General features: G+C 33.5%; 2 protein-coding genes across 12 annotated transcripts; one reads left to right on the plus strand and one right to left on the minus strand.

Annotated features, from left to right (window-relative positions):
- Window positions 1-11,373: 11,373 nt before the first annotated feature.
- On the plus strand, window positions 11,374-12,617 carry LOC108993079. The gene is made up of 2 exons (XM_018967842.1): window positions 11,374-11,447; window positions 12,122-12,617. Exons 1-2 carry the CDS (start codon window positions 11,374-11,376, stop codon window positions 12,615-12,617), a joined length of 570 nt encoding a protein of 189 aa, XP_018823387.1.
- Window positions 12,618-13,771: 1,154 nt separating this feature from the next.
- On the minus strand, window positions 13,772-22,112 carry LOC108993108 (disease resistance protein RPV1). Of its 11 annotated transcripts, none has more exons than XM_035685963.1 (9): window positions 21,514-22,112; window positions 19,258-20,368; window positions 18,415-18,696; window positions 17,277-18,325; window positions 16,380-17,166; window positions 16,230-16,287; window positions 15,872-15,942; window positions 15,552-15,774; window positions 13,772-14,093 (listed from the first exon to the last, which is right to left on the minus strand). In XM_035685963.1, the coding sequence occupies exons 1-5, from the start codon at window positions 22,011-22,013 to the stop codon at window positions 17,013-17,015; spliced, it is 3,096 nt and encodes a 1,031-aa protein (XP_035541856.1). In that variant the 5' UTR covers window positions 22,014-22,112; the 3' UTR covers window positions 13,772-14,093; window positions 15,552-15,774; window positions 15,872-15,942; window positions 16,230-16,287; window positions 16,380-17,012. The 11 variants fall into 11 exon arrangements, with proteins under 11 accessions (XP_035541856.1, XP_035541857.1, XP_035541854.1 ...); XM_035685964.1 differs by lacking the exon at window positions 13,772-14,093 and adding an exon at window positions 15,268-15,395 and having other exon boundaries at window positions 19,258-20,365; XM_035685961.1 differs by lacking the exon at window positions 13,772-14,093 and adding an exon at window positions 15,268-15,395 and having other exon boundaries at window positions 15,903-15,942.
- Between the last annotated feature and the right edge of the window lie 857 nt (window positions 22,113-22,969).

Raw genomic sequence — 22,969 nt, forward strand, 5'->3', positions numbered from 1 at the left:
TAAGTAGAGAAGCAGATGCAGCTTTGCACAATTATTGAAAAAGGAAGGAAAAGAAAAGGAGGAGCAACTTCTTGATCTCCCTTTGAAATGCCTTTCGGTGGGATTTGTCCTTAGCGTGGACCAGAAGTCCACGAAAACGCGTGGCTGAATTAAATAATATTAATATCAGAACCATCGAAGAAAAAACACGTTTACAGAGCCCCCACACACGTGATGCTCACTCAAAATATTAATATCAAAGCCTCATTTGTTTTTGTATTAAATAATATTAATATCAAAGTCCCACTACTTGCGTTAATTCACATATATGTATAAGAATAATATTAACATATCTTTCTCATTTTATCTTTTCATTTTAACGGTTTATATATTTAATTTTTTTTATTTATTGATTAAGAAAGTGACTATTAGATGAGATTTAAATCTTGAGATAAAGATGAGATAATTTTAAATAAAAGTTGAAAGTTGAATAAAATATTATTAAAATATTATTATTATTTTAAAATTTAAAAAAGTTGAATTATTTATTATATTTTCTATGAAAGTTTATGAAAATTATAATGATAAGATGGATTGAAATAGTTTTATTATCCAAACTCAGCTTGATAAAAAATAAAAAATAAAAAAATGTGAAAATAAAAAATAAAAAATAAAGATAACATTTGCCTAGCGGCACGTCACTGTTGGCATCACTCTGTACAAAAACGAGTAATGTTAGATACAGTCGTAGAATGCCTAAATGTCGTACAGTCACTTTGAAAAAGAATAGGGTCTATAATTAAAAAATTAATTTATTTTCATGTGAATCTCATATTTATTCATTTTTTTTAAAGTAACTGCACGACGCTTGTATACTCACGACTACAAATATCATTTCTCGTGCAGAAACATAATATTTTACTTACTTTTTTTTTTAAATAAATAAATAAAGTAGTGTATTGATAAAGAAAAGAACAGCAACTTCTTGGCAATTTGGGTTGGATTCGTGGAAATCTCAGTTCAATTTTCTTCTTGCACATGGACAGGACGCTTCTCGAAAGGTAGACGTCCACACTCATTGAATACAGAAGCAGATGCAGCTTTGCATCATCATAAGAAAATATGACGGCAAAAAAAAAAAAAAAAAGGACTTGGAGGCTACAGGGGAGGGAGTGTTCAGACTTCAGACTTTAGAGCCAACTATAAATTAAAGCAATGATTGCCAAAAGATCAAAATTAATCTGAAGGGAGAGAGGGGATAAATGTAATAATTTCATTTAAGCCCGTTTGAAAAAAGTTGAATTTTTTTAATCTTAAAATAATAATAATAATATTAAAAAATATTATTTTAATAATATTTTATTTAAATTTTAACTTTTATTTTAAATCATCTCATTATTTAAATAGGGACTTAATACTTACCGGATCAATAAAATTCTATTTTTACATTGAGTTTGTAATTAAGTGATCGATATTAACCTAAAAAGAAGGCTAGCTATTGTCTAACCGTACTCCTTAAACATAAGAGAGAGAACAAAAAAATCTTCAAATTATTGCTCAATTTACAATCATATCCTAAAGATTGAAATGTATCCCATTTTTCTATTAAAAAGAAAACATTCTTTCGAAATTTTCTCAAAAAGTACAATATACCCCTAGTAAATTACTGAAATTAAATTTTAAAAGAAAAATTATTTTGAAGATCGTGCTTGAAAAATTGAACAATATATATGGTTGAAAGAAATTTAAAATAATAGACAACTATTTTCAAGAGTGTTTATTTCAGATATTTTATGGAGGCTAGGGGGTGCATTCAAATATTATGGTACTTAAGAGGCAAATATATCGATAGTTTAGAGGGTAATTGCAAATTGGCTAATAGTTTGAGCTTTGAGGACGGTTGGTATAATTTTACCCATAGAAAATAATATATAGATGGATAATTTGCTTATCTAATCTATTATTATTTCATTATCGAATTAAAAATGTTGAAAGAAATTAACTATAATTTTATTACAATGACAATAAGATATGTTGTGCAGAAAGATAAAACAAAAAAACCACCAAACCAACAAATGAGATCAGACTTGATACTAAAATCATTTCAACTCATCTCATATTATCATTATAATTTTTATAAATTTCTCTATAAAATATAATAAATAATTTAATTTTTTTTAATTTTAAAAATAATAATATTAAAAAAATATTTTATTTAATTTTTAATTTTTATCTAAAATTATATTATCTCTTCCTATTATCCAAACTCTACCAAACTCTAACAATTAGACCCGGACTCATGTTTATTGGCTGAACTAAGGTGGGGGACAGTTGAAGAAGAGTTTTGCATATAGTCCAATCGGAGAAGTCGCCTAAGGAGCTTTGGGTGGCATTTATCGTTAGCGTGGACCATAAGGCATTGTACGTCTCTGTTCAAACTTATTGAAAAGTGGAAATCTCAGGCCACCGAACGCTTAATTCCAAAAACGCGTCTCTCGTGAATTCAATAAATTAATATTAATACAGAACAACCAATAAAGAAAAAACACGTGTAAATCTGTTGAAATTGCTTTCAAGTAAATATAAGTTTTCAAACTATCTCATTACTCTCTAACATAAGCAGTAAAAAAAATCTCACACAGTAAAAAGAATTTATTTTTGATTAATTTTATTATTAATTATTGATTATTATTTACTATTTTATTATTTTTATTATTATTTACAAATCATCCAAAAGAGTCATTTTAGATTGTGTTTGGATATTAAAGTGAGTTGAGTTGAGATAATAAAATATTGTTAGAATATTATTTTTTAATATTATTATTATTTTAAGATTTGAAAAAGTTGAATTATTTATTATATTTTGTATTGAGATTTGAAAAAATTGTAATGATGAGTTGAGATGAGTTTGGTATCCAAAAGAGTCACGCTAACTCGCTTACTTTGTCTGATAGGCATATTTTGTATTTTTATTTTTTTCTCATTTTTTTTTATATTTTTTTAACATATTTAAATATTTTTAAAAAATAAAAAAAAATACATCAATATACTAAAAATTATTTTCTTAATAATTGAGTAAAAAATAATAATAAAAAAAATTAAATATACAAACAGCTAAATTAAATATAACCACTGTGACTTTACTGGGCCGTGCCCACCTTGTATCAATTATTTAGGCACTAATTTGGATAATAAAGTATTTTGAGAATATTTTATTATTATTATTTATTTATTTTTTATTACGTTTTACTACTATTAAATATTTTATTATTATTTCTCATTATTATTCTCAAAATATCTAAAATCACCTCGTAGGCCTTCGGTCGCAATATTTATTATTTTGTATTCTCAATACCTAAACGCGCGCAACCTTAATATAGCAATCAATTCCTACCACGTCAAAGATGAGGGCACCGACTTAAAAGAAAAATATAAAAATAATTATATAAATTTATGTGAGATATCAAATTTTAAAATTATCTTTATTGTAATATAAATTTAATTTTTCACATCAATATAACTAAACTCATTTATACACGAGTTTATGAATTCATTTCATCTCATCTTATTATATTATTATAATTTTTTTAAAGAGTAGTTCTACGTATAATTATGAAGTACGTAAATGCTGCGTAATTATTTTGAAAAAAATTAAGGTCTATTATTAAAAAATTAATTTTTTTATATAAATCTTATATTTTATTCACTTTTTTTAAAATGATTATGCGACGGTTATACAATTCATGGTTATAAATATATTTTATTTTTTCTAAATTTTTACATAAAATATAATAAATAATTTAATTTTTTTAAATTACAATTCAAATTTTTAAAATTTTAAAATAATAATAATATTAAAAATTAAAAATTTAATAATATTTTATTCATTTCTCATCTCATATCATCGTCTAAACTGCTTCGGCAGTATTAATATAATTTAAAACAGAAGGGCATTTTCGTAAAAAAGCCATAGTGGCATGAGATTTCCACGAATCCAGCTGAAAGTTGCTACGAAGTTTCACTCTCTTCTTTATTTCCAGGACAACGATGTAATACCAACTACTCTGGAATTTGTTGGAGATAAAATGAAATGAAATGAGATCAGATTAGATAAGTTCAGTTGAGATAAAAATTAAAAGTTAAATAAAATATATTTTTAATATTATTTTTATTTTAAAGTTTAAAAAAATTGTTAGATTTAATAGTATGATGAAGTTGCTACAACACCACCAAAAGTGGCCTTTTTTAATTTAAGTTTTTTTTTGTTTCTATTTTTCTATTTCATTGATCTAAATTTAGTTTAATAGTAAACTACATAGAGTTTCACAAAAACATAAAAATATTTTTTTTTAGGAGAGATCAATATATAGTCATGACGTTCTTTTAAATAAGTAAATTATTACCTTTTGCAACCAACTAAAGCAAACACGGCGCTTCAATAAAAATAAAATTTAATTTTACAAAACTGTTCTTAATCTAATATGGAATTGTAAATGAGTTGTCTGTTAATTATTTTCCATATAGAAAACTACAGAAACTTTAAACAACAATCTGAGTTGCACTAAGTCATAGTTAAAGATTAAAAAGAAATATAATCATATATATACACACACGTACATACACCAATGAATTAGTTTACTATTTTTAGGCCTTATTTGTTTTCAGAAAACAAATGAGATAATATGAGATGAGATAAAAGTTAAAAACTGTATAAAATATTATTAGAATATATTTTTTTAATATTATTTTTACTTTAAGATTTTAAAAAATTAAATTTTTTATTTTATTTTGTATGAAAATTTAAAAAAATTGTAATGATTAGATGAGATGAGTTGAGAGTACTTATGAGAACAAGTAAGGCCTTAACTTCACCATTTTTCTAGGAGGTTTAAATTGTAAAAAGAACCAAATGTAAAGTCAAAGATTATTTTTAGGGTCATCTTACCGTATTTTCTTCTAATACATGACGAACATCTTCATGAAATCATAATCTACTACGTTTGCCAGCTTCTTTAAGGAATTTTTGTTGAACAATTTCCTTACCCATTTCTTGCGATAAGTCATGCATCTCAAACTATTTGTCAATATTTATGAGACACTTATCTCTAAGCCTTGCGATGCTGATAGTTGATGAAAAATCACAACAATCTAGTATTTCTATGACATATTTAACATTCTTCCCCTCGAACAAACATGCAATGACAAGGTAAATATCTTTTTTATTATCATCCAACCCATCATAGCTTATTCTAAGCATTTCATAAATACGCTTTTTAGGATTTCTTTCATACTTTTCAAATGCACTTTTCCATTCTTGTACATTTCTACCACGCTACTTTGAACCAAACACTGTGAGGGCTAGTGGTATGCCCTTAGCATAACCTATTATACATTTTGTAAGTTTCACATAACTTTCAACTGACTTGTCTCTTTTAAATGCATGCCAACTAAATAGTTGAATAGCTTAGTTGTCGTCCAATCCTTGCACTTCATACATTGAATCAACCTTATGATAAGTTAATAGATGTTAATCTCTTGTTGTTATTATTATTCTGCTTCCTGAACCAAACCAATTATGATCTCCAGCAACTCATTCACATCATCAAGAATTAGAAGTAACATTTTAAAGCAAAGCCGACACTTTATAACACTATATCTCGAGCACTACCAACATGAAAACTTCTAGAGTTTCCTAAGAGCTCATCAAGAAATCTCTCTTGCAGTTTAACTAGGCCATCCTCTCAACTTGAAATTTTTCTAACATTTGCCAAAAAACATCTAGCTTCAAATTGATGTGCAATGGAGTTATAGACTGCTTTGACAATAGTTGTTTGACCAATTCCAAATATCCCTATCATGAGAGTAGTCTCATTCCTTCCAATTTCTAAAATAGCATTCAAGTCTTTTACACGAGACTCTAATTCAATTGGATACTCAACAATATTTAGGTATGTATATCTAACTATTTTTGAATCCATCCATTAAATGATTTTATAGATAAATTCAAATTCATTCCTGCGATTACAATGAATAAGAATATTTAATGAGTCACATATTTCACATAAAAAGATACTGAATTTCTCTACTTACAAATAATCATGAAAAAAGTTACTAATCTAATATAATATAATTTATATACATTTTTATACTAGGTGATGTAAAAGATCACTTCCAGTTGCCATATGGTCTAGTTACAAGATTTTCTTTCTAGTTAATTTCCTTAATACCAATTAAATTTCTATGAAACCAACAAAAATGAAAACAAAAAGACACCATTGGGCAATAAAAAAAAAAAAAAGGTTTCGCCACCAATTTGGAAAATTACATTGGTCATGAGTACCACAAAATTAAAGAACTATAAAAGCAAATACAGCTGTACATAGCAGTACAAGAAATCTTGCACAAACCTGCATAACGAATCTTGCGCACAAGAATGTATAGAGATACATAGCCTACCCAAAGCATGAATCAAACCATTGTAGAGAGACATAAAAACGATATTACCAAGCTGATCAAAGACAAGGACAACAAATAAGGAAGGCCAGTTGATTCACGGAAAGAGTATGGTGCCTGTGGAAAATGATGTAATAATTGTGCTTTCATTTATAATCTACTTAATTAATTAGCTAGGAAACACATTTAATTAATCTGCATGTGGATGCCTAGAAAATAATGGATTTGGAACTTCTTAATCGTGAAACGAAAAGCTTATTTAAGTTGTAATATATGATCTGTTAAGAGCATGCAATTATGAAATTTAACAATCTACTAAAATTTGTAAGAAAGCAAGGACCACAACCTTAGTTAGCACCCGAAATTATCCATAAAAAGAGTTAAAAGATAGAGGGAATCTAAAATCTATAGTGACATATATAAATGTGCTAGTAAAAAATTGATATGCTATTCAAAAACCACATGCTTCCTACATGCTAAAAAACACATGGTAATTTTTTAAATAAGTAACTATGTTTGGAGAAAAACTCTATTCTCTATGAGCACAAGAGTTAAGAAGTAGTACCCGTCTTCCAAATGATCTCCAGCCAAATGGGCGACCTCTTGTAGGGTTTCCATCCACCTATGCACCTTTGTATCCTCCTTGAACCTCTCTTGATGTTTAGCTAATGCTTTTTCAAAACTTTCTCTATGATTTTGTACTTCTGATGGATTTACATGGTAAAATACTGGTAAAAAAATTTGTTGTTTTGTTTCCTTACACTCGAGGATCTTTGTTAGCTCTTCCAAGCACCATGTGAATGATGCATAATATGGAGATAATATAATGATGGAAATCATCGGCTCCTCAATGAATTTGAGAAGTGTAGGTGAAATTGACTCTCCTCTTTCAAGGTCATTGTCATCTATGTAGGTTTTGATTCCCCTTTGACAGCATAGTATAGATGGGCAATAAAAGTATTTGCGAGCGTATCTATTTCTCTAAAACTCAAAAATACATCGTGAGACCATTTAGAGGTAGAAGAAGAAGAAGAAAAAGACGACAATGATCAAGAAGAAGGCAAACTGATGAATGCCATTGAAGAAGAAGTGATTGAAATTCTGATACAGATACGATATCCACTCTCGTTAAGTAGAGGAGCAGATGCAACTTTGCACAATTATTGGGAAAGAAAAAACAAATACAAAAAGAAAGAAAACGAGGACCAACTTCTTGGCCGGCAAGGCTAATAATTTGGAGCTTTCAGTGGGACACTGGGAATCTATTTAGCTCGCCATTAATTGTCGTTAGTGTTAGAGATAATAGCATATTGATTTGATTTTTATAATTATTAAAAACAATTTGATATCATATTATCTTGATTTGATTTTTATAATAATTTTCATATGCTAAGATTTATGCCTCGTATGTATTTAATAACAATTAAAAATAAGAAAGATGTAACCTTCAAATTGTATCTCTTTAATAACAATTAGACGGTGAACCTCTCTCTCTCTCTCTCTAAAAACCAGACCGTCTCTCTCTAAAAACTCTCTCATCCGAATCTAGTTGGAGGGAAGGGGAGCTTCGGCTCCTTCTTCCTCTTCCTCTCCTCCCTCTCTACTGCCGGCCCTTCTTCTCCGGAGGGTTTTGTTTGTTTTGTTTTGTTTTTTTTTTTTTTAAGTTTTCGGCCGAATAAGGGAGGGTAGCTGTTTCGAGCTTCTCCAGTGACCATCGTCCTACATGCGCACCACCGGGAAAAGCCTCACCCGCCGATCTTGCAGTCAACCGGATTGGGCACCATTCGGAGCGGTGAGTTGCTCCGACACGCAGTTTAAAGGAAATGCGTGGGGCACTCAAATCACCGCGATTCATCTTCTGTCAATGTCATGCGCGGCAGCTCAGGGTTCAGTGACTCCGGCAACATCTTGACTGACCGAAAGGCTCCTTCCCAGTGTGGTGCATGCCATGCACGCACCACCGATGCTTTCCCTTTTGTTTTTCCCGATTATGTTTGTTGGTGTTGTTTGGTGGTTTCTGGTTTCACGCACTGTTCATGTTAGTTTTTACTGTTTATTTACTGTTCATTTAATTGAATGTTTACAAAACTTAAAAGAAAAAATATTATATTTGGATAGCCCAAACTACTATATGATACAACTCCAGATGAGATGTTTTCGTCTGAACTGACTATCCAAACTCACCTTAATTTTGAGAAAGCGGATGAAAATCATATAATTTCTTTACCTACAATCTATATATTGGCTTGATGGATAGAAACACCCTCAATTTGTAATTTTCTTTTTTCAACAAACTTGCATTGAATTAAAATAGAGAATACAATACGAGTGGGTAGAGAATATTGATAAAAACTCATGCACAAAAATTGCAGTGCAAATAGTAAAAAATAAAAATAAATGGATAATGGAACCTAATAAATTGGATTTGAACCCTTGTTACTTGGCCAAGCCAAGGATGGAACCGCTGCAATAGCGGTTATAAAATCCAGCTTGTGGATTTGTCGATTATAGTTGTGATTTGCATGCGTGAAAGAAACACTGCAACCATCTTTCTAGAGCCGTTGATAAAGATCTTCACGTCCTTTTCCTCTAGATTCTCAGTTAGGAAAAGTTGAAACATAGTCGAATAGTTAGAATTGGACAATTCGGGTCGTTGGCTGCATTTAGGAATGTGCAGCGACGACAGGTTCTATTCTACACATGTCAAATCAAACGGAGTAGAAGGAACGAGATCCGAAAAACAAAGGCACTGGGGTTAAAAACAAAGGCAGTCAGTCCTAGTTTCTTATAGAGAGACTCATCATTCTCTTTAAAAACCCCCCAGATTAGTAACGGCGCAGAGGGAGGAGCTGTTAGACCCCCACGTCGAGTTTCCTCTAGAAATGCCGCACATGCCCTAGTCATGGTGGGAACATACACCTTGGCTAGCCCACAACCATGCCTTGGCTCGTGGGAGGTCACGCACGGGGCGCCCAGCATGCATGCATGCCTTGGCCCGCACGATGGCATTCACGGGGCGCCCAGCATGCAGGCTAGCGAGGCTATAGAGGACCTGCCCAGGCGCACAGCCAAGCACCGCATGCCCATGCGTGCGGCAATGCGCACAGCCAGGCACGCAGCACATCCCATGCACGCAGGACAGCGCGCAGCACAGCCAGGCGCGCAGCACAGCCCGTGTGCGCAACCATGCTCATGGCCTGGCGCGCAACAACACGCCGCACGCCCACGCACATTCCAGTGTGCAGGCCCGTGCGCACGCTAATGGGTTGCGTGGCCCTGCGCGTGCCTAAGTGCCGCAAGGCCATGCGCACATCCATGTGCCGCACGGCCAGGCCAACCAACCAAGTCAGCGCGCACGCGCACACGCCCATGCCCACCATTTAGCCGCACGCTAGCGGACGCCCATGCCCACCATCCTGCCGCATGCCAGCGAGGTTAGTGGCATGCCTCACTGCCCCAGCCCGTGCCTTGCAGAGCAGGCCAGTGGGCGCATGGCTCCAGCCCATACCTTGCAGCCAGCGCCTAGGCCACCAGCCTAGGCCATGCAGTGCACCCACATGGCTCACCATCAGCAAGCCATGCCGCACCACTTGACCATGGACCAGCCTGAAGACCACCATGCACCAACCTAGCCCATCATGGGTCATGCATGCCACGGCTAGACTTGGTCCATGACCACTATCATGACATTTACTTTATTTATTTATTTATTTTCAAGGGACCTATTGGGGGTTTCCAAATTTTTTTGCTTATAAATAGAACTTCATGCATTTGCCTTGGGATCTTTTGACAAAACTCCTAGTGAGAGAACTATTGTTTGAGAGATCATTTTCGATGCCTTTGCATTTGGGCTTTTTGGGTGAAATTCATGAATCCCAAAGAGAGGATTACACCTTAGAATTCATTGAATAGGTGTAATCCATTTAACTTGTTTCTTTACAACTTGATGAAATTCGTGAATCTAAGTTGTATTATCAATATATGAGGTTTATTCATTTCTTGTGCAATTCGTGAATCAAGAATTAGATTGTATTTGTTTATGCTTTGGTTCATTCAAGTGCATGAGTGTTTTGCATTTTGTTCTTGAGTGTTCATCTTTGTTCTTAGAGTTCTTCACATTTTTGCTCTTCCAAATCCATTTTGCCCTAGTGGTCGACCAACAAAGGTGTTAGTCAACTTTCCATAAGTTGATTCTCATCTTTTGTTGCGTTAGCCGAACACAACATACTTGCCAAGTCCAATCCCAATTCGGCAACCACTTGCCTTATTGGGACTTGCCTTAACCGCCCACTCCACTTACCATAATTAGAGTTCCTACATTTTAGGAACCCTAATTGACCAAATCCTTACCATAGCCAGCTATATACACTTCCCATTTGAGTTCCAAGAATTTAGGAAACTTTCCTAAATTCACTCAACTACCCAACTCGTCCAACCCTAGCCGCACATACCAAAACCCTAATTCCAAAACCCTAGTCGTCCATCACCACTTTCCAAACTCTAAACCCAAGTTCCAAGTGGCGCCAACCCTAGTTCCTCACTAGTGTCGTGCGCCCCTTACCACCATTCTAGCCATACACTTCCTTGACCATTTTCACCATTCCAAACATCCATTCTAGCCTAAACACTTAACCTCACCATCCCAAATTGGCCATTGTGACCATCATCAATCGAGGACCAAGCAAGAGAGGGACAAGGTTTCGGTCATTTCAAGACTACCATTGGTGTGGAGAACAAAGTGTTTAGGAACTTGACCGAGGTCCCTAACAGGAGCTCCCCCCTCCTTCATCTCTCATTCCTCTCATCTCTAGTTTTCTCTCTCTCTTTTATTTTTTATTTTTTATTATTTTATTATTTTTTCCATTTTTGGGTGTTTTTCAGGGCTAAGTAAGGAGGAAGGCCAATCAGCTACTCTCCGGCATCCGGCATCTAGCAACCACCATGCGCCCTACTGCAGGCTTCCCAAGGCGCCAATCCTTCAGACGGGCGAACAATTTTGCTGAATGGAGCAACGCGTAAGCCACATGCGCAACCCAAAGAGAGCACATATATTCCACGCACCACCACTCAGGGTGCCCTTCTGCCGCCACGCGGGGCTTTTTTGGGTCTAGGAGTACCGACTACTTTAGACCTAACCGTCCGCCATATCCCTAGGGTGGCGCGTGGCTCTCACGTGCCATCACAGCCGTTGTTTGTGTTACTTTTTTCCTCCAAGGTTGAAAATGCGGATCTATATCTTTCCAAAATATTCTCATATTTTTTAAATTTCTGTAAAGTCTTTTATTTTTAGAAAAATGAAAATAATAAAACACATAGTCTCTTGGACTTTCGTCCGTAGAATGTGTCATCAACTCTGTCTTGGACAGAGTGTGGGGTTTGGTTAACTCTATTCCATCTAAAACACATAGTCTCTTGGGCTTTTGTCCGTAGAATGTGTCATCAACTCCGTCTTAAACGGAGTGTGGGGTTTGGTTAACTCAACTCCATCTTAGACGGAATTTGGAGTTTGATTAACTCTGTTTTGGGCAGAGTTGTGCTGTCTCTCAGACTTTAGATCTGTAGAGGTTTGCAGCTTGGACTAGACCATCATGTTAGTCACGAGTGTGTACTGGAGAGCTATTAATGTTGTAGTTGACGTGTAATATAAGTTTCAGGTCCAGTTTATAATGTCCGTTATTAAAAAATGCAGGTCCAGTCATGTTATGTCCTTAGAGTATTCTCTATCTCTTTATAAGGAACATGATGAAGCCCAGAGGATCGCTTCTCAATCTTTTTCTACGAACTTCAAATGGCATCCTCCACCTGCTGCTGTGTTAAAGTTGAACACTAATGGAGCAACTTTTGCAAATCAATCTAGTTCAGGAATTAGAGTGATTCTAAGAGATTCCCATGGCAGAGTCTTAATGTCAGTAAGTCGTAAAGAGAATGAGGTCCAGGATTCTATGGAAATTGAATTGCTTGCAATCTTAAGAGGTATGCAGCTATGCTTCCCAATGGGGATTCCTGAATTGATAGTGGAGACAGATTCCTTATTGAGTGTGCAAGCATTACAAAGCCAAGATGAACTTATGTCTATGCAGGGTAACCTGATTAGTGCTATCAAGGAATTGATGAAACAGATGCCTATGGTCTCAATCCAACATGTGAGTCGGCTGGCTAATGGAGCTGCAGATGGTTTGGCCTAATATGCATGGTTCCTTAATACTCTTACAGTTTGGTCGGATTATGTCCCTGAATCTGTTTCCCAAGTTGTGGAGTTTGAAACTGTGTAATCTGTTTTTCTATTTTCTGTTGCATGGTTCTTGTTTTAACTATGTTTTATGTTTTCCAGTTAAGCTGATGAATAAAGTGATGTTTTGCTATAAAAAAAAAAAAAATTATGAATGAATACAATATGCATTTTTCTAAAAAAATAGAGAAAAAAGAAACCTCAATCGCTGGAACGAAAATAACTCCCTCACTTTTTCTGTCTCTCTTAAGAGTAAAGAGTGCTTGGTCTTATGCAGCCTCTACTGGAACCAGGTAACATATTTCTGCATTAAATAAAATGACTTTTTAATCAAGAATTTTTGTAACAGCACTTTTTATCTGTTTTGACTATTTTCCAAGTTTCCGGTTCATGTTAATTAATTGTTTTGATTAGTAGTTATATTCTTTTGTTTGGTGCACATATGAATTTTGACTGTTTAGTTTAAACATATCCATGGGTTGTATACAATTGTTGGGAATTTGTAGGAACAGACATCAGAATGAAATTTGGAAATATCGGTATTTGGGGCTTGAGAAAACAATGGCTAGACTCAAGTGATCCTTTAAAAGTGTTGTGGTCCTTTTTATTTCCTTGGTTTTCTTTGCAACCAAACAAAAAGGGTATAGCTTTCTTGGTGCTTCTTCTTTTTATTATTATTATTTTTTTTTTTACAGTGCTTTCTTGGTGCTAATTCGTGTTTATGCATCTATTGTTTAAATTGATTTGGTTTGGTAAATGGTAAGCTATAAGTAAGAGCAAAAACTAGATGTGTTCTGATATTTTGCTGCTTGTATTAAGAATCCGAGAAGCACATTTTTCCACTAATATGTGAGTTTTCTCAGAGAGATCCAAAACTGATTATGTAGTAATTCTATAGAACTTCAGGATTTTTTGGGCCTTCTTGAAATTATTTTTCTTCTAGGGATATTTGTGGACAATTCCCAAAAGCATGTAACCTAAGAGGATTCTGTTTAGGTTCTCTGTGTGAATTTTATTTGGGAATTTGGAGTGACTTATGAGTAAAAGATGTATTTTTGCAGCATAGATTTTGAAACTCTAAGGATCGTATATATATATTGGCATTGTATGATCTTTTGCATTCTCTTCATGCTTCTTTACCAAATCTTAAATGCTGGAGCCAGAAGAGACCCCACGATCTATCCTTGATTTTAATACAAATTTCGATCTCCTCCATTTCTGGGTTGACCACAACTCTAGATCCAATAACAACACAGAAAACAATTTCTTCTATGTCATTCAAATACAGGGGCCCATTAATATCTAGTTCACACAAGTTACTATCATTAGCCTCCTTGCAATGACTGAACAAGCTTGGAATCCTTTTTCCTGGAAATATAATGCCAATGCTCTTCTTATATCGGTGTATCCAATTTTGTTCCTTAGAATCTCCCTGTCATACGGATATAAAAAAAAACTTTCAGCAAGGCAAGCTATAAACAAAGAAAAAGAAAAAGAATCACCTCATTCCTTGAAGGAATACCTCTGCACTCTTAATTCATTAGACAGACAATTAAGCCATCCAAAGAATCTTACAAGAAGTCTTGCAGAAAAAGATCAGCAGCAAATTGCACGGATGCACAAACCATAGCCAATCTAGCACAAGTAATCATGTAGAGATACAAAATTCTATCTTTTCATTGAGATTGTAAGTGATCGATGTTAACCTAAAAAGAAGGCTGCCTATTGTCTAACCCTACTCATCAAACAAGAGAAAAAGAATAACAAAAAAATCTTCAAATTATCACTCAATTTGCAATCATATCCTACACTATCATTTTTTACAATCATTCCCACTAATTATCTAAAAATTGAAATGTACCCAATTTTTCTATTAAAAATACAACTGTGATAGAAGTCTTAAAAAACTTTCATATTTCTTTCAAGAATTATTCCTTTAGACATGTATGCATGACATCCCATCTTACACATTGGGCAATTAAGCCTTTATTATAATTTCTAATTAAACATACGTACTTTTAATTAATGATATCTTGCTTAATAGGTATTGCTCGAATAAATTTTTTTGAAATGCTCTAGATGTGCTTAGATGCTCTGTTTTTTGTTAGTAGATGGACAGATTACTCTGTTGGAGGCATAAATTGGAGACAAGATTTATTTTAAGGTAGATAGTTATAAGGTTCCTAGAGTTAAACATACGAGATGTCCTATATCTATAAAGAGATTTCACAAAAAAAAATTCACAAACTGACATTGCCTCATATGATACATTAGATCTATTTTATAATAAAAGTAGTTTTACAATCTAATGTACCATTTTCAAGCTATGTCAATTTGCAGATTTAATTTTGTGTGGTCTCTTTGTGACTAAAACATTTCTCTAAACATGATGACTTGTAATGGCAAGAAATTAATGACATCATTAGAGTCGCTTGATTTTAGCTAGATGGTAGTATGTGGACACCATTGTCTTGGTCATATCATTTCTGTGCGAATGGTAAAAATAAATGTCCTACTAAAATGTCACTTTAGTTAAAACGCATGCATTATGAACAATCGTAATGTATTCAATATATAAAAAAAGTATCCACAACTCTTGAAACAAATGAGCAAAGATCTTCAATAAACCAAACCCGAAAAATTTATAATATATATACACATAAAAGGAAAGCAACCACAATATTGTTTCTACAAAACTTCTGACATGACTTGATACATCTGGTTATTCTTTCTCCTGCAAAACATGATAAACAAGCCAAAGTAATCATTTAGCCTAATAAAATTACGAAAACAATTCTAGTTTCTACAAGAGGCAGTGACACACCACCAAATATGTAAGCCAAAAAAAAAACACATGATATTATCCAATTTAATTCTTGAAAATACTCACAGTATGCAGATGACGTGATCCAGTAACATCAACTCAAATGCAACTTTCATTTCTTGGTTTGCAACAAATGAAACATCACTTGAAAAGGTGATTCTTCATGAGGGCGAGTGCTGTTGTAGTTGTGAACTAACCTTGTTGAAAGAAAGCAAACACCAAGACAGTTCTTTTCAGTGATTATGGGTCCTTCGATGGTTCTTGTATCTGATCCAAGAATGATATCATCCTGAATATATGTTGAAAACAAGTAAAACACTAATCAAATATGTTATAAAGTGGTGTCAACCATTTAAAAGAAGACACCTGTAAAATTAGAAAATGACCTTGTAGCCAATATCAGAATGACAAGTATACCAGATTTATCGAGAGGGGCATTTTCTGTTCTGATATGCTCCTACACATATGTATATAAATATGAGTTGGTGGTAAAGGGAAAAGATATACATTTTTCTGAAATTCACAGGAGAGTACAGAGAGATCGACAGAGAGTTTTTCTAATAGCTTTGTAAAAGAGAGGCTGAGTGTGTGTGATCTTGTATTCTCAAAAGTTGTGGTTATTGATCATCAATAAAATCTCTAGATAGTTCCTGCTATGGATGTAGATCCTAGGATTGAATCACGTAATTCTTTTGTGTTACTTTTGTTTACTGCATACTGTTTACAAGCTCTAAACAAGTATACCTGGATTATCAATCCAAGGAGTCTTCTATTTCCCTGTATAATTGGGATTCTTAATTTTCTGTCAAGTCAAAAAGAACAATTTTATCATAAACTGCAAAGAAGAATAAAGCTTCAATCTTTATATGTAGCAATTATGCTTAATTGTCATACCTTGCGCTTCCATGGTCCTTTATATGTGGATTAGGTACTTTGGAGGGTTTCCATATTCTATTCTCTTCTTCATCCCAATGATCAGGCAGCTTATAATGGAAAAGAATTGTGAGATGTTTTCATCTTCTTTAATATTAGTTTTAATGCTTTTCAAATGTATCATGTCACGAAATAGAGCAGTCAACATAAAAAAAACAATTGGGATGCTCCTACACGTGAAGCTCCAACAACTGATATGGGGAGGTCATCTCAATGGGAAGCTCCTACACGTGGCCAACTAAAGTTGAATTGGGATGCTGCCCTTGACAAAAACAATTGCAAGGTGGGTATTGGAGCTGTTATTCAAGATTGGGAAGGAACAGTTAAGGCCACTGTGAGAATGAAGCATGATCTCTACCCTGACCCCCTATTGGCCGAAGCCTATGCTCTCCTGCAAGCATCCATTTTCTGCAAGTCACTAGGCTGGAAGGAACTCATCTTCGAAGGGGACTCTTTACAAGTTGTCAACTATCTCAAGGCTAGTGAAGTCATTGATTCTTATGTGGGAACAATGATTAGGGACGCTAAGTCTATTTTGAACTCTTTCACATCTTGGACTGTGAGGAATACTCTTAGAGCTGGTAATGTTGAAGCTCATGCTTTAAGTTGAGATTCACTTAGTATTAGAGATAGTATCTGGTCTGTAGGTACTATCCCAACTTGTATCCAAACACTTTTATAAGTGAATACATGAGACTTTATCTTCAAAAAAAAGTAGGTATGCCCAATTTTGTTCCTTAGAATGTCTCTGTTATACGAATATAAAAATAAAAAAAACTTTCAGCAATACAAGGTATAAACCAAGGTCACACACAAACATGTTGAAAAAAGAATGAGAGGAAAAGAGACGTACATAACTCTTCCCATGAAGGAATCAGCCAGCTTATTTTCGCAAGCAGTTTATGGCATCCGTACAAGTCAATCCTTTGGAGGTTACGAAAATTCGTTCCATTGTTTTTAATAAGTATTTCAGATAGTAGTGCAAAACTTTCCAATGACGTGCATTCACGAGCATGAACACTTGCTATACTTGATGGAAGAGGTAAAATTTCTTCAAGTTTCTTGCAATTGTTCAAACAAAGGTCTCGCAACCTATCAAATCTGAGGCTTTGAACTGGAAAGATAACAATATCACTCCCACTTAGATCTAACCTATCCAAAGCAGGAAAGTAATTACCATTCGTGAAGAAATTTGATTCTGACAGGCAACAGAATCGAAGAGTTAAAACTTGTAGCGATTTCCAAATCGCGCTTGAGGAGGAACTTGCATCATTAAAAATGCTTGAATTTGTTGGAGTCAATTCTGCAGTAGTTGATGCAATTTCACATTCTTCGCCTGTAGACACAACAGATGGCGTGGATTGTATACCATCCTCCTCCACCTTTCCAATGTGTATTGGTACTTGTGAATCACCGTGGACTTGGACAATGTGTAGACTTCGCAACTGATCAATGCAGCCTGCTACATATAATTCTTGAAGCTGAGTAAGGTTGCTAATTGATGAAGGTAGTTTCTTTAGACTAGAGCCGGGGTACAGATATAACTTTTTAAGTCCTTTGAGGTTCTCAATTGATGAAGGTAGTTCTTTTATGCTAGAGTCACGAAAATCTAACACATGTAAAAATTCCATTTCACGCTCAATCTCTGGAAAGTCTTCGAGACTAGAGCACTCTCTAAGATTAAAAACACGTAGAGATCTCAACTTGAATCTTTTCGGCAAAATCCTAAGCTTGCAGCATCCGCCAACAGAAAATCTCGAAAGCTTATCAAGGAATCCAACGGAATCATGAACCTCAACTAAGTTCTCACACACTGTAAGATCCAACTTCACTAAATTTGGGCTACTTGAAAGGTCAGGAATTTTTGTTATGGATTTACATTTAAATAAATCCATAACTGTCAAGTTCTGTCCAAATTACATAAAATAAATGTATTAGGTTCAATGAAATTTTGTTTCATAATTAAAGAAATAAATATTGAAAATAATAATGGTACCTTAGATTTTAGGCCGCCTAACTCCTTGATGAGGCTATCAGGCATTCTTAATATAGTGAGATTATTTCCATGAAAATTAGAAGGCAAAAATGAGGAAGGATATTCAGGCCAATCAAACACTCTTATCTCATTAGATAGATATTCTGGCCCTGCAGAAAATTGTGCATTTCGATTTAAAAACAATCGAAGATTCTTCATCTTCTTAAATGCCTTGGAATGCAAGCATATCTTGTCATGGCCTCCGGGAAAATCTAACAAAATCGCTTCAATTGTTTTTGTTCCCTACAAAGACATACAAAGGCATAAGTATCCCAACAAAATCAAATCATAAAGTTGTTCTTCTTTTATTACCACTTGCTAGCATCATGGAAACACATAGAAACCAAAACAAATTAAGCTTAAATTATTGAAATGAAAATTTTAATAAATTAATTTTCAAAAAGTCAAGTCAAATCAATTAACATTATAAACTAAAAAATAGAAAAAAAATCAGAAAAATTAAAACTTAATATTAGAAAATTTCATTATTTAAGTTTCTTGTTTCTATTTTATTTATATAAATTAAGTTTAATACTAAACTACAGAAAGTTTCATTAAAACAAAAAAGATAATTTTTTGAGGAGACAATTGTGATTTTCTTTTATGAAAAGTAAATTGTTAACTTTAACGGGAGCATATATATTATGTAGAAATGGTCATGATATACATACAAACTCTTTTAAACTACACACACGTGCACCAACGAGTTACTTCACCATTTTTAACTTCAACATTTTTTTGGGAGTTTCACTTGTGAACAGAAAACAAATATAAATTCAAAGGTTTCTATTAGCGTGATCTTACCGTATTTTCTTCTAATACATGGCGAATATCTTCATGAAACCACAATCTACTGCGCTTGCCAGCTTCTTTAGGCGATTCTTGTCGAACAATTTCTTTACCCATTTCTTGCAACAAGTCATGCATCTCCACACATTGATGACAATTAATATTGATGAGACACTTATCTTTAAGCCTTGCAATGCCAATAGATGATGAAAAACGACAACTGTCTAGTATTTTCGTGACATATTCAACAGAGTTCCCCTTGAAGAAACATGCAATGTCAAGAAAAATATCCCTTTCATTGTCATCCAGCCCATCATAGCTTATTTTAAGAATTTCATAAATATCCTTGTGAGGACTTCTTTCATACTCTTCCAATGCACTTTTCCATTCTTGTATACTTCTACCACGTAAATCTGAACCAAGTACTGTAAGAGCTAGTGGAAGGCCCTTAGCATAACCTATTATACATGTTGTGAGTTTTACATGACTTTCAATTGGCTTCTCTCTTTTAAATGCATGCCAACTAAAAAGTTGAATAGCTTGGTTGTGGTCCAATTCCTGCACTTCGTACGTTGAATCAACTTGATGATAAGTTAATAGATGTTGATCTCTTGTTGTTATTACTATTCTACTTCCTGGGCCGAACCAATTATGATTTCCAGCTATTTCTTTTAATTGGCGCAACTCATTCACATCATCAAGAATTATAAGTACCCTTTTAGAGCAAAGCATATGCTTCATAACATTAGAACCTCTAACACCGCCAATATTAAAACTTCCAAAGCTTCCTAAGAGCTCATAAAGAAGTTTCTCTTGTAGTTTGACCAAACCGTCCTTTCGACTCGAAATCTCTCTAACATTTGCTAGAAAACATCTAGCTTCAAATTGATGTCCAATTGAGTTAAAGACTGCTTTGGCGAGAGTTGTTTTACCAATTCCACCAGTTCCATAAATCCCTATCATGAGAGTAATGTCATTCCTTCCAATTTCTAAATTAGTGTTCAAGTCATTTAGACGAGACTCCAGTCCAATTGGATACTCAGCAATGTCTAACTGGTATGTAGATTTAAATATTGTAGAGTCCACCCATTCAATGATTTTATGCATAAATTCATATTCATTCCTGCCAATACAAGGAAATAGAACATTCAATGAGTCACATTTTTCACATAAAAAGATATAGAGTTTCATTATTTATAAGTCGGTGTGTCAACACATTAACTATAGTACTTATCACCCATTACAATTACAAAATAAGTTTAGAAAAAATCATGACTAATATATAAATTGTTATAGTAGCTGATGTAGAAGATCTTCCACAAGGTCTAGTTACAAGGTTTCTCTCTTTATTTTTTTAATAGATTTGCTTACTCAATACCAATAAATTAGTATGAAACCAATAAAAATTATAGTATATCATATGAGTTTGCTCTCTCATTTTGACCGCTCATAATTTTAATTTACTTTTTAGTTTTTTTTTAATGATTAAAGAAGTGAATTTTAGTATATTAGTATATTTTTTATTTTTAAAAAATATTTAAAGATATTTTGAAATTTTGAAAAAATTTAAAATATAAAATGTAAAATTTACACTGGTGGACACCCCTAATGATCAAAACTAAACCGCACAGTAGTAGCACTCATTATTTTTTTATATTTTCATTTAAGTCTAACTTTAATCTTTGATGCAGGGAATTGATTGCTAGCCCAAATATATTGGAATAAAGGTGGGCAAGACCAAGTAAAGTCCACTATGTTTATATGGCCCATGTCTCGTTGATATTAAACGAGAGACGATAACGAAAATAGGAATAGATGTATGCATTCATTGGGTTTTTATCGAGGTTTTCTTCAAATTGGATAGGAGGAAAATTCCTCCATAGATCTATAAAAATGAAAAGCGTTATAGTGAGCATGTGCTGTCACATGATTTTTTTAAAGGCTAATGCCTTATTTGTTTTTACAGATAAGATAAAATGTGTTGAGATAAAAATTAAAATATATATATTTTTAATATTATTTTTATTTTGAGATTTAAAAAAGTTAAATTGTTTATTTTATTTTATATGAGAATTTGAAAAAATTATAATAATTAGATAAGATGAAAAATTTTATGAAAGTGAACGAGACCTAAGTTAAAAAATTGACATATCATTCCAAACTATACGTTTCTCACATGCTCAAAGAACACATGATAATTTTTTATATAAACAATCTCGCTTGAAGAAAAATTCTATTATGAATTAATATAATGGTTAAAGATCGAAGTACCCGTCTTCCAAATGTTCTCCAGCCAAACCGGCAACCTCTTGTAGGCTTTCCTTCCACCTTTGCACCTTCGGATCCTCCTTAAATCTCTCCTGATGTTTAGCCAATGCTTCTCCAAAACTTCCGCTTTGATTTCGTACTTCTGATGGATTTACATGGTAAAACACAGGTAAAACAATTTGTTGTTTTGTTTTCTTGCACTCAAGGATCTTCGTTAACTCTTCCAAGCACCATGCAGATGATGCATAGTTTGAAGATAATACAATGATAGAAATCATCGACTCCTCAATAGTTTTGAAAACTGTAGGTGAAATTATCTCTCCTCTTTCAAGATCTTTGTCATCTATGTAGGTTTTGATTCCCCTGTCTCGTAGAGCATGGTATAGAAAGACAGTAAAAGTATTGCGAGTGTCTATTCCTCTAAAACTCAAGAATACATCGTAAGACTGTTTAAGAGTGGAAGAAGAAGAGGCGGACGAGGAAGAGGGTAAACTGAATGTCATTGAAGAAGTGTATGCAATTGATCTGATACAGAAAACGGAGCAACTTCTTGATAAGTTTCAGTTGGATTCGTGGACATCTCAAGCCACCTAACGCTTTAATTCGTGGACAAGAAGGCATTGAATGTCTATCAAACATTAATATCTTGTTCCTGTTGGTAGGAATGAGGTCGTGTATGCATATTAATAAAGAAAAGAATTTACTTTCAAAAAATAAAAATAAAAAGTTGCAACTTCTTCCTATAAAAATATAATATCAGAACCAATGAAGAAAATAAGTGAAGAAATTTTCAAGCTTCTTTAATACCGTAAATGCCTATAATATATGTAAGATGGCAATAATTTGTCAACAAAATACTTACGGATTGTAATAGTTAATTGAGATTAGATGAATTAAAATAAAAATTAAAAGTTGAATAAAATATTATTAAAATATTATTTTATAATAATATTAATGTTTTGAAATTTGATAAAGTTGAATTGTTTATTATATTTTATTTAAAAATTTTAAAAAAATTGAGTGGTGGTTGAACTAAGGGCAAAAATATAGTGCCATTTCAAATGAAATTCTTTCTTTCTCAATTCATGCCAGCCTGTAATGCTGTAGAAGATCAAGCTCCGTCTTTGCCACCGACAATTGAACGCACAAAGCAAAAAACAAAAAACCAAAACAAATCAAAACAATCTCCAAGAAAATTCCAAAGATTAAACTCAAGAAAGGTACTTGTAAACATAAGATGTACATTCCTAAGGCGTAGATTGTGTACTGGAGTGGATGTAATTTCATATTTGCCTGTATGCACAACAGATGGCTTGGATTGTGTAGTGTGTACCATCCTCCTCCACCTTTACAATGTTTATTGGTTGTGAGGTGAAATGGAAAGAACATAGACTTCGCAACTGATTAATGCTAGATCAACAAAGTAGAATGATCGAGATTCAAACGATCTAGAGGTGGG

Source organism: Juglans regia, chromosome 15 (genome assembly GCF_001411555.2).
Source record: "Juglans regia cultivar Chandler chromosome 15, Walnut 2.0, whole genome shotgun sequence".
In the NCBI taxonomy this organism is placed as follows: Eukaryota; Viridiplantae; Streptophyta; class Magnoliopsida; order Fagales; family Juglandaceae; genus Juglans; species Juglans regia.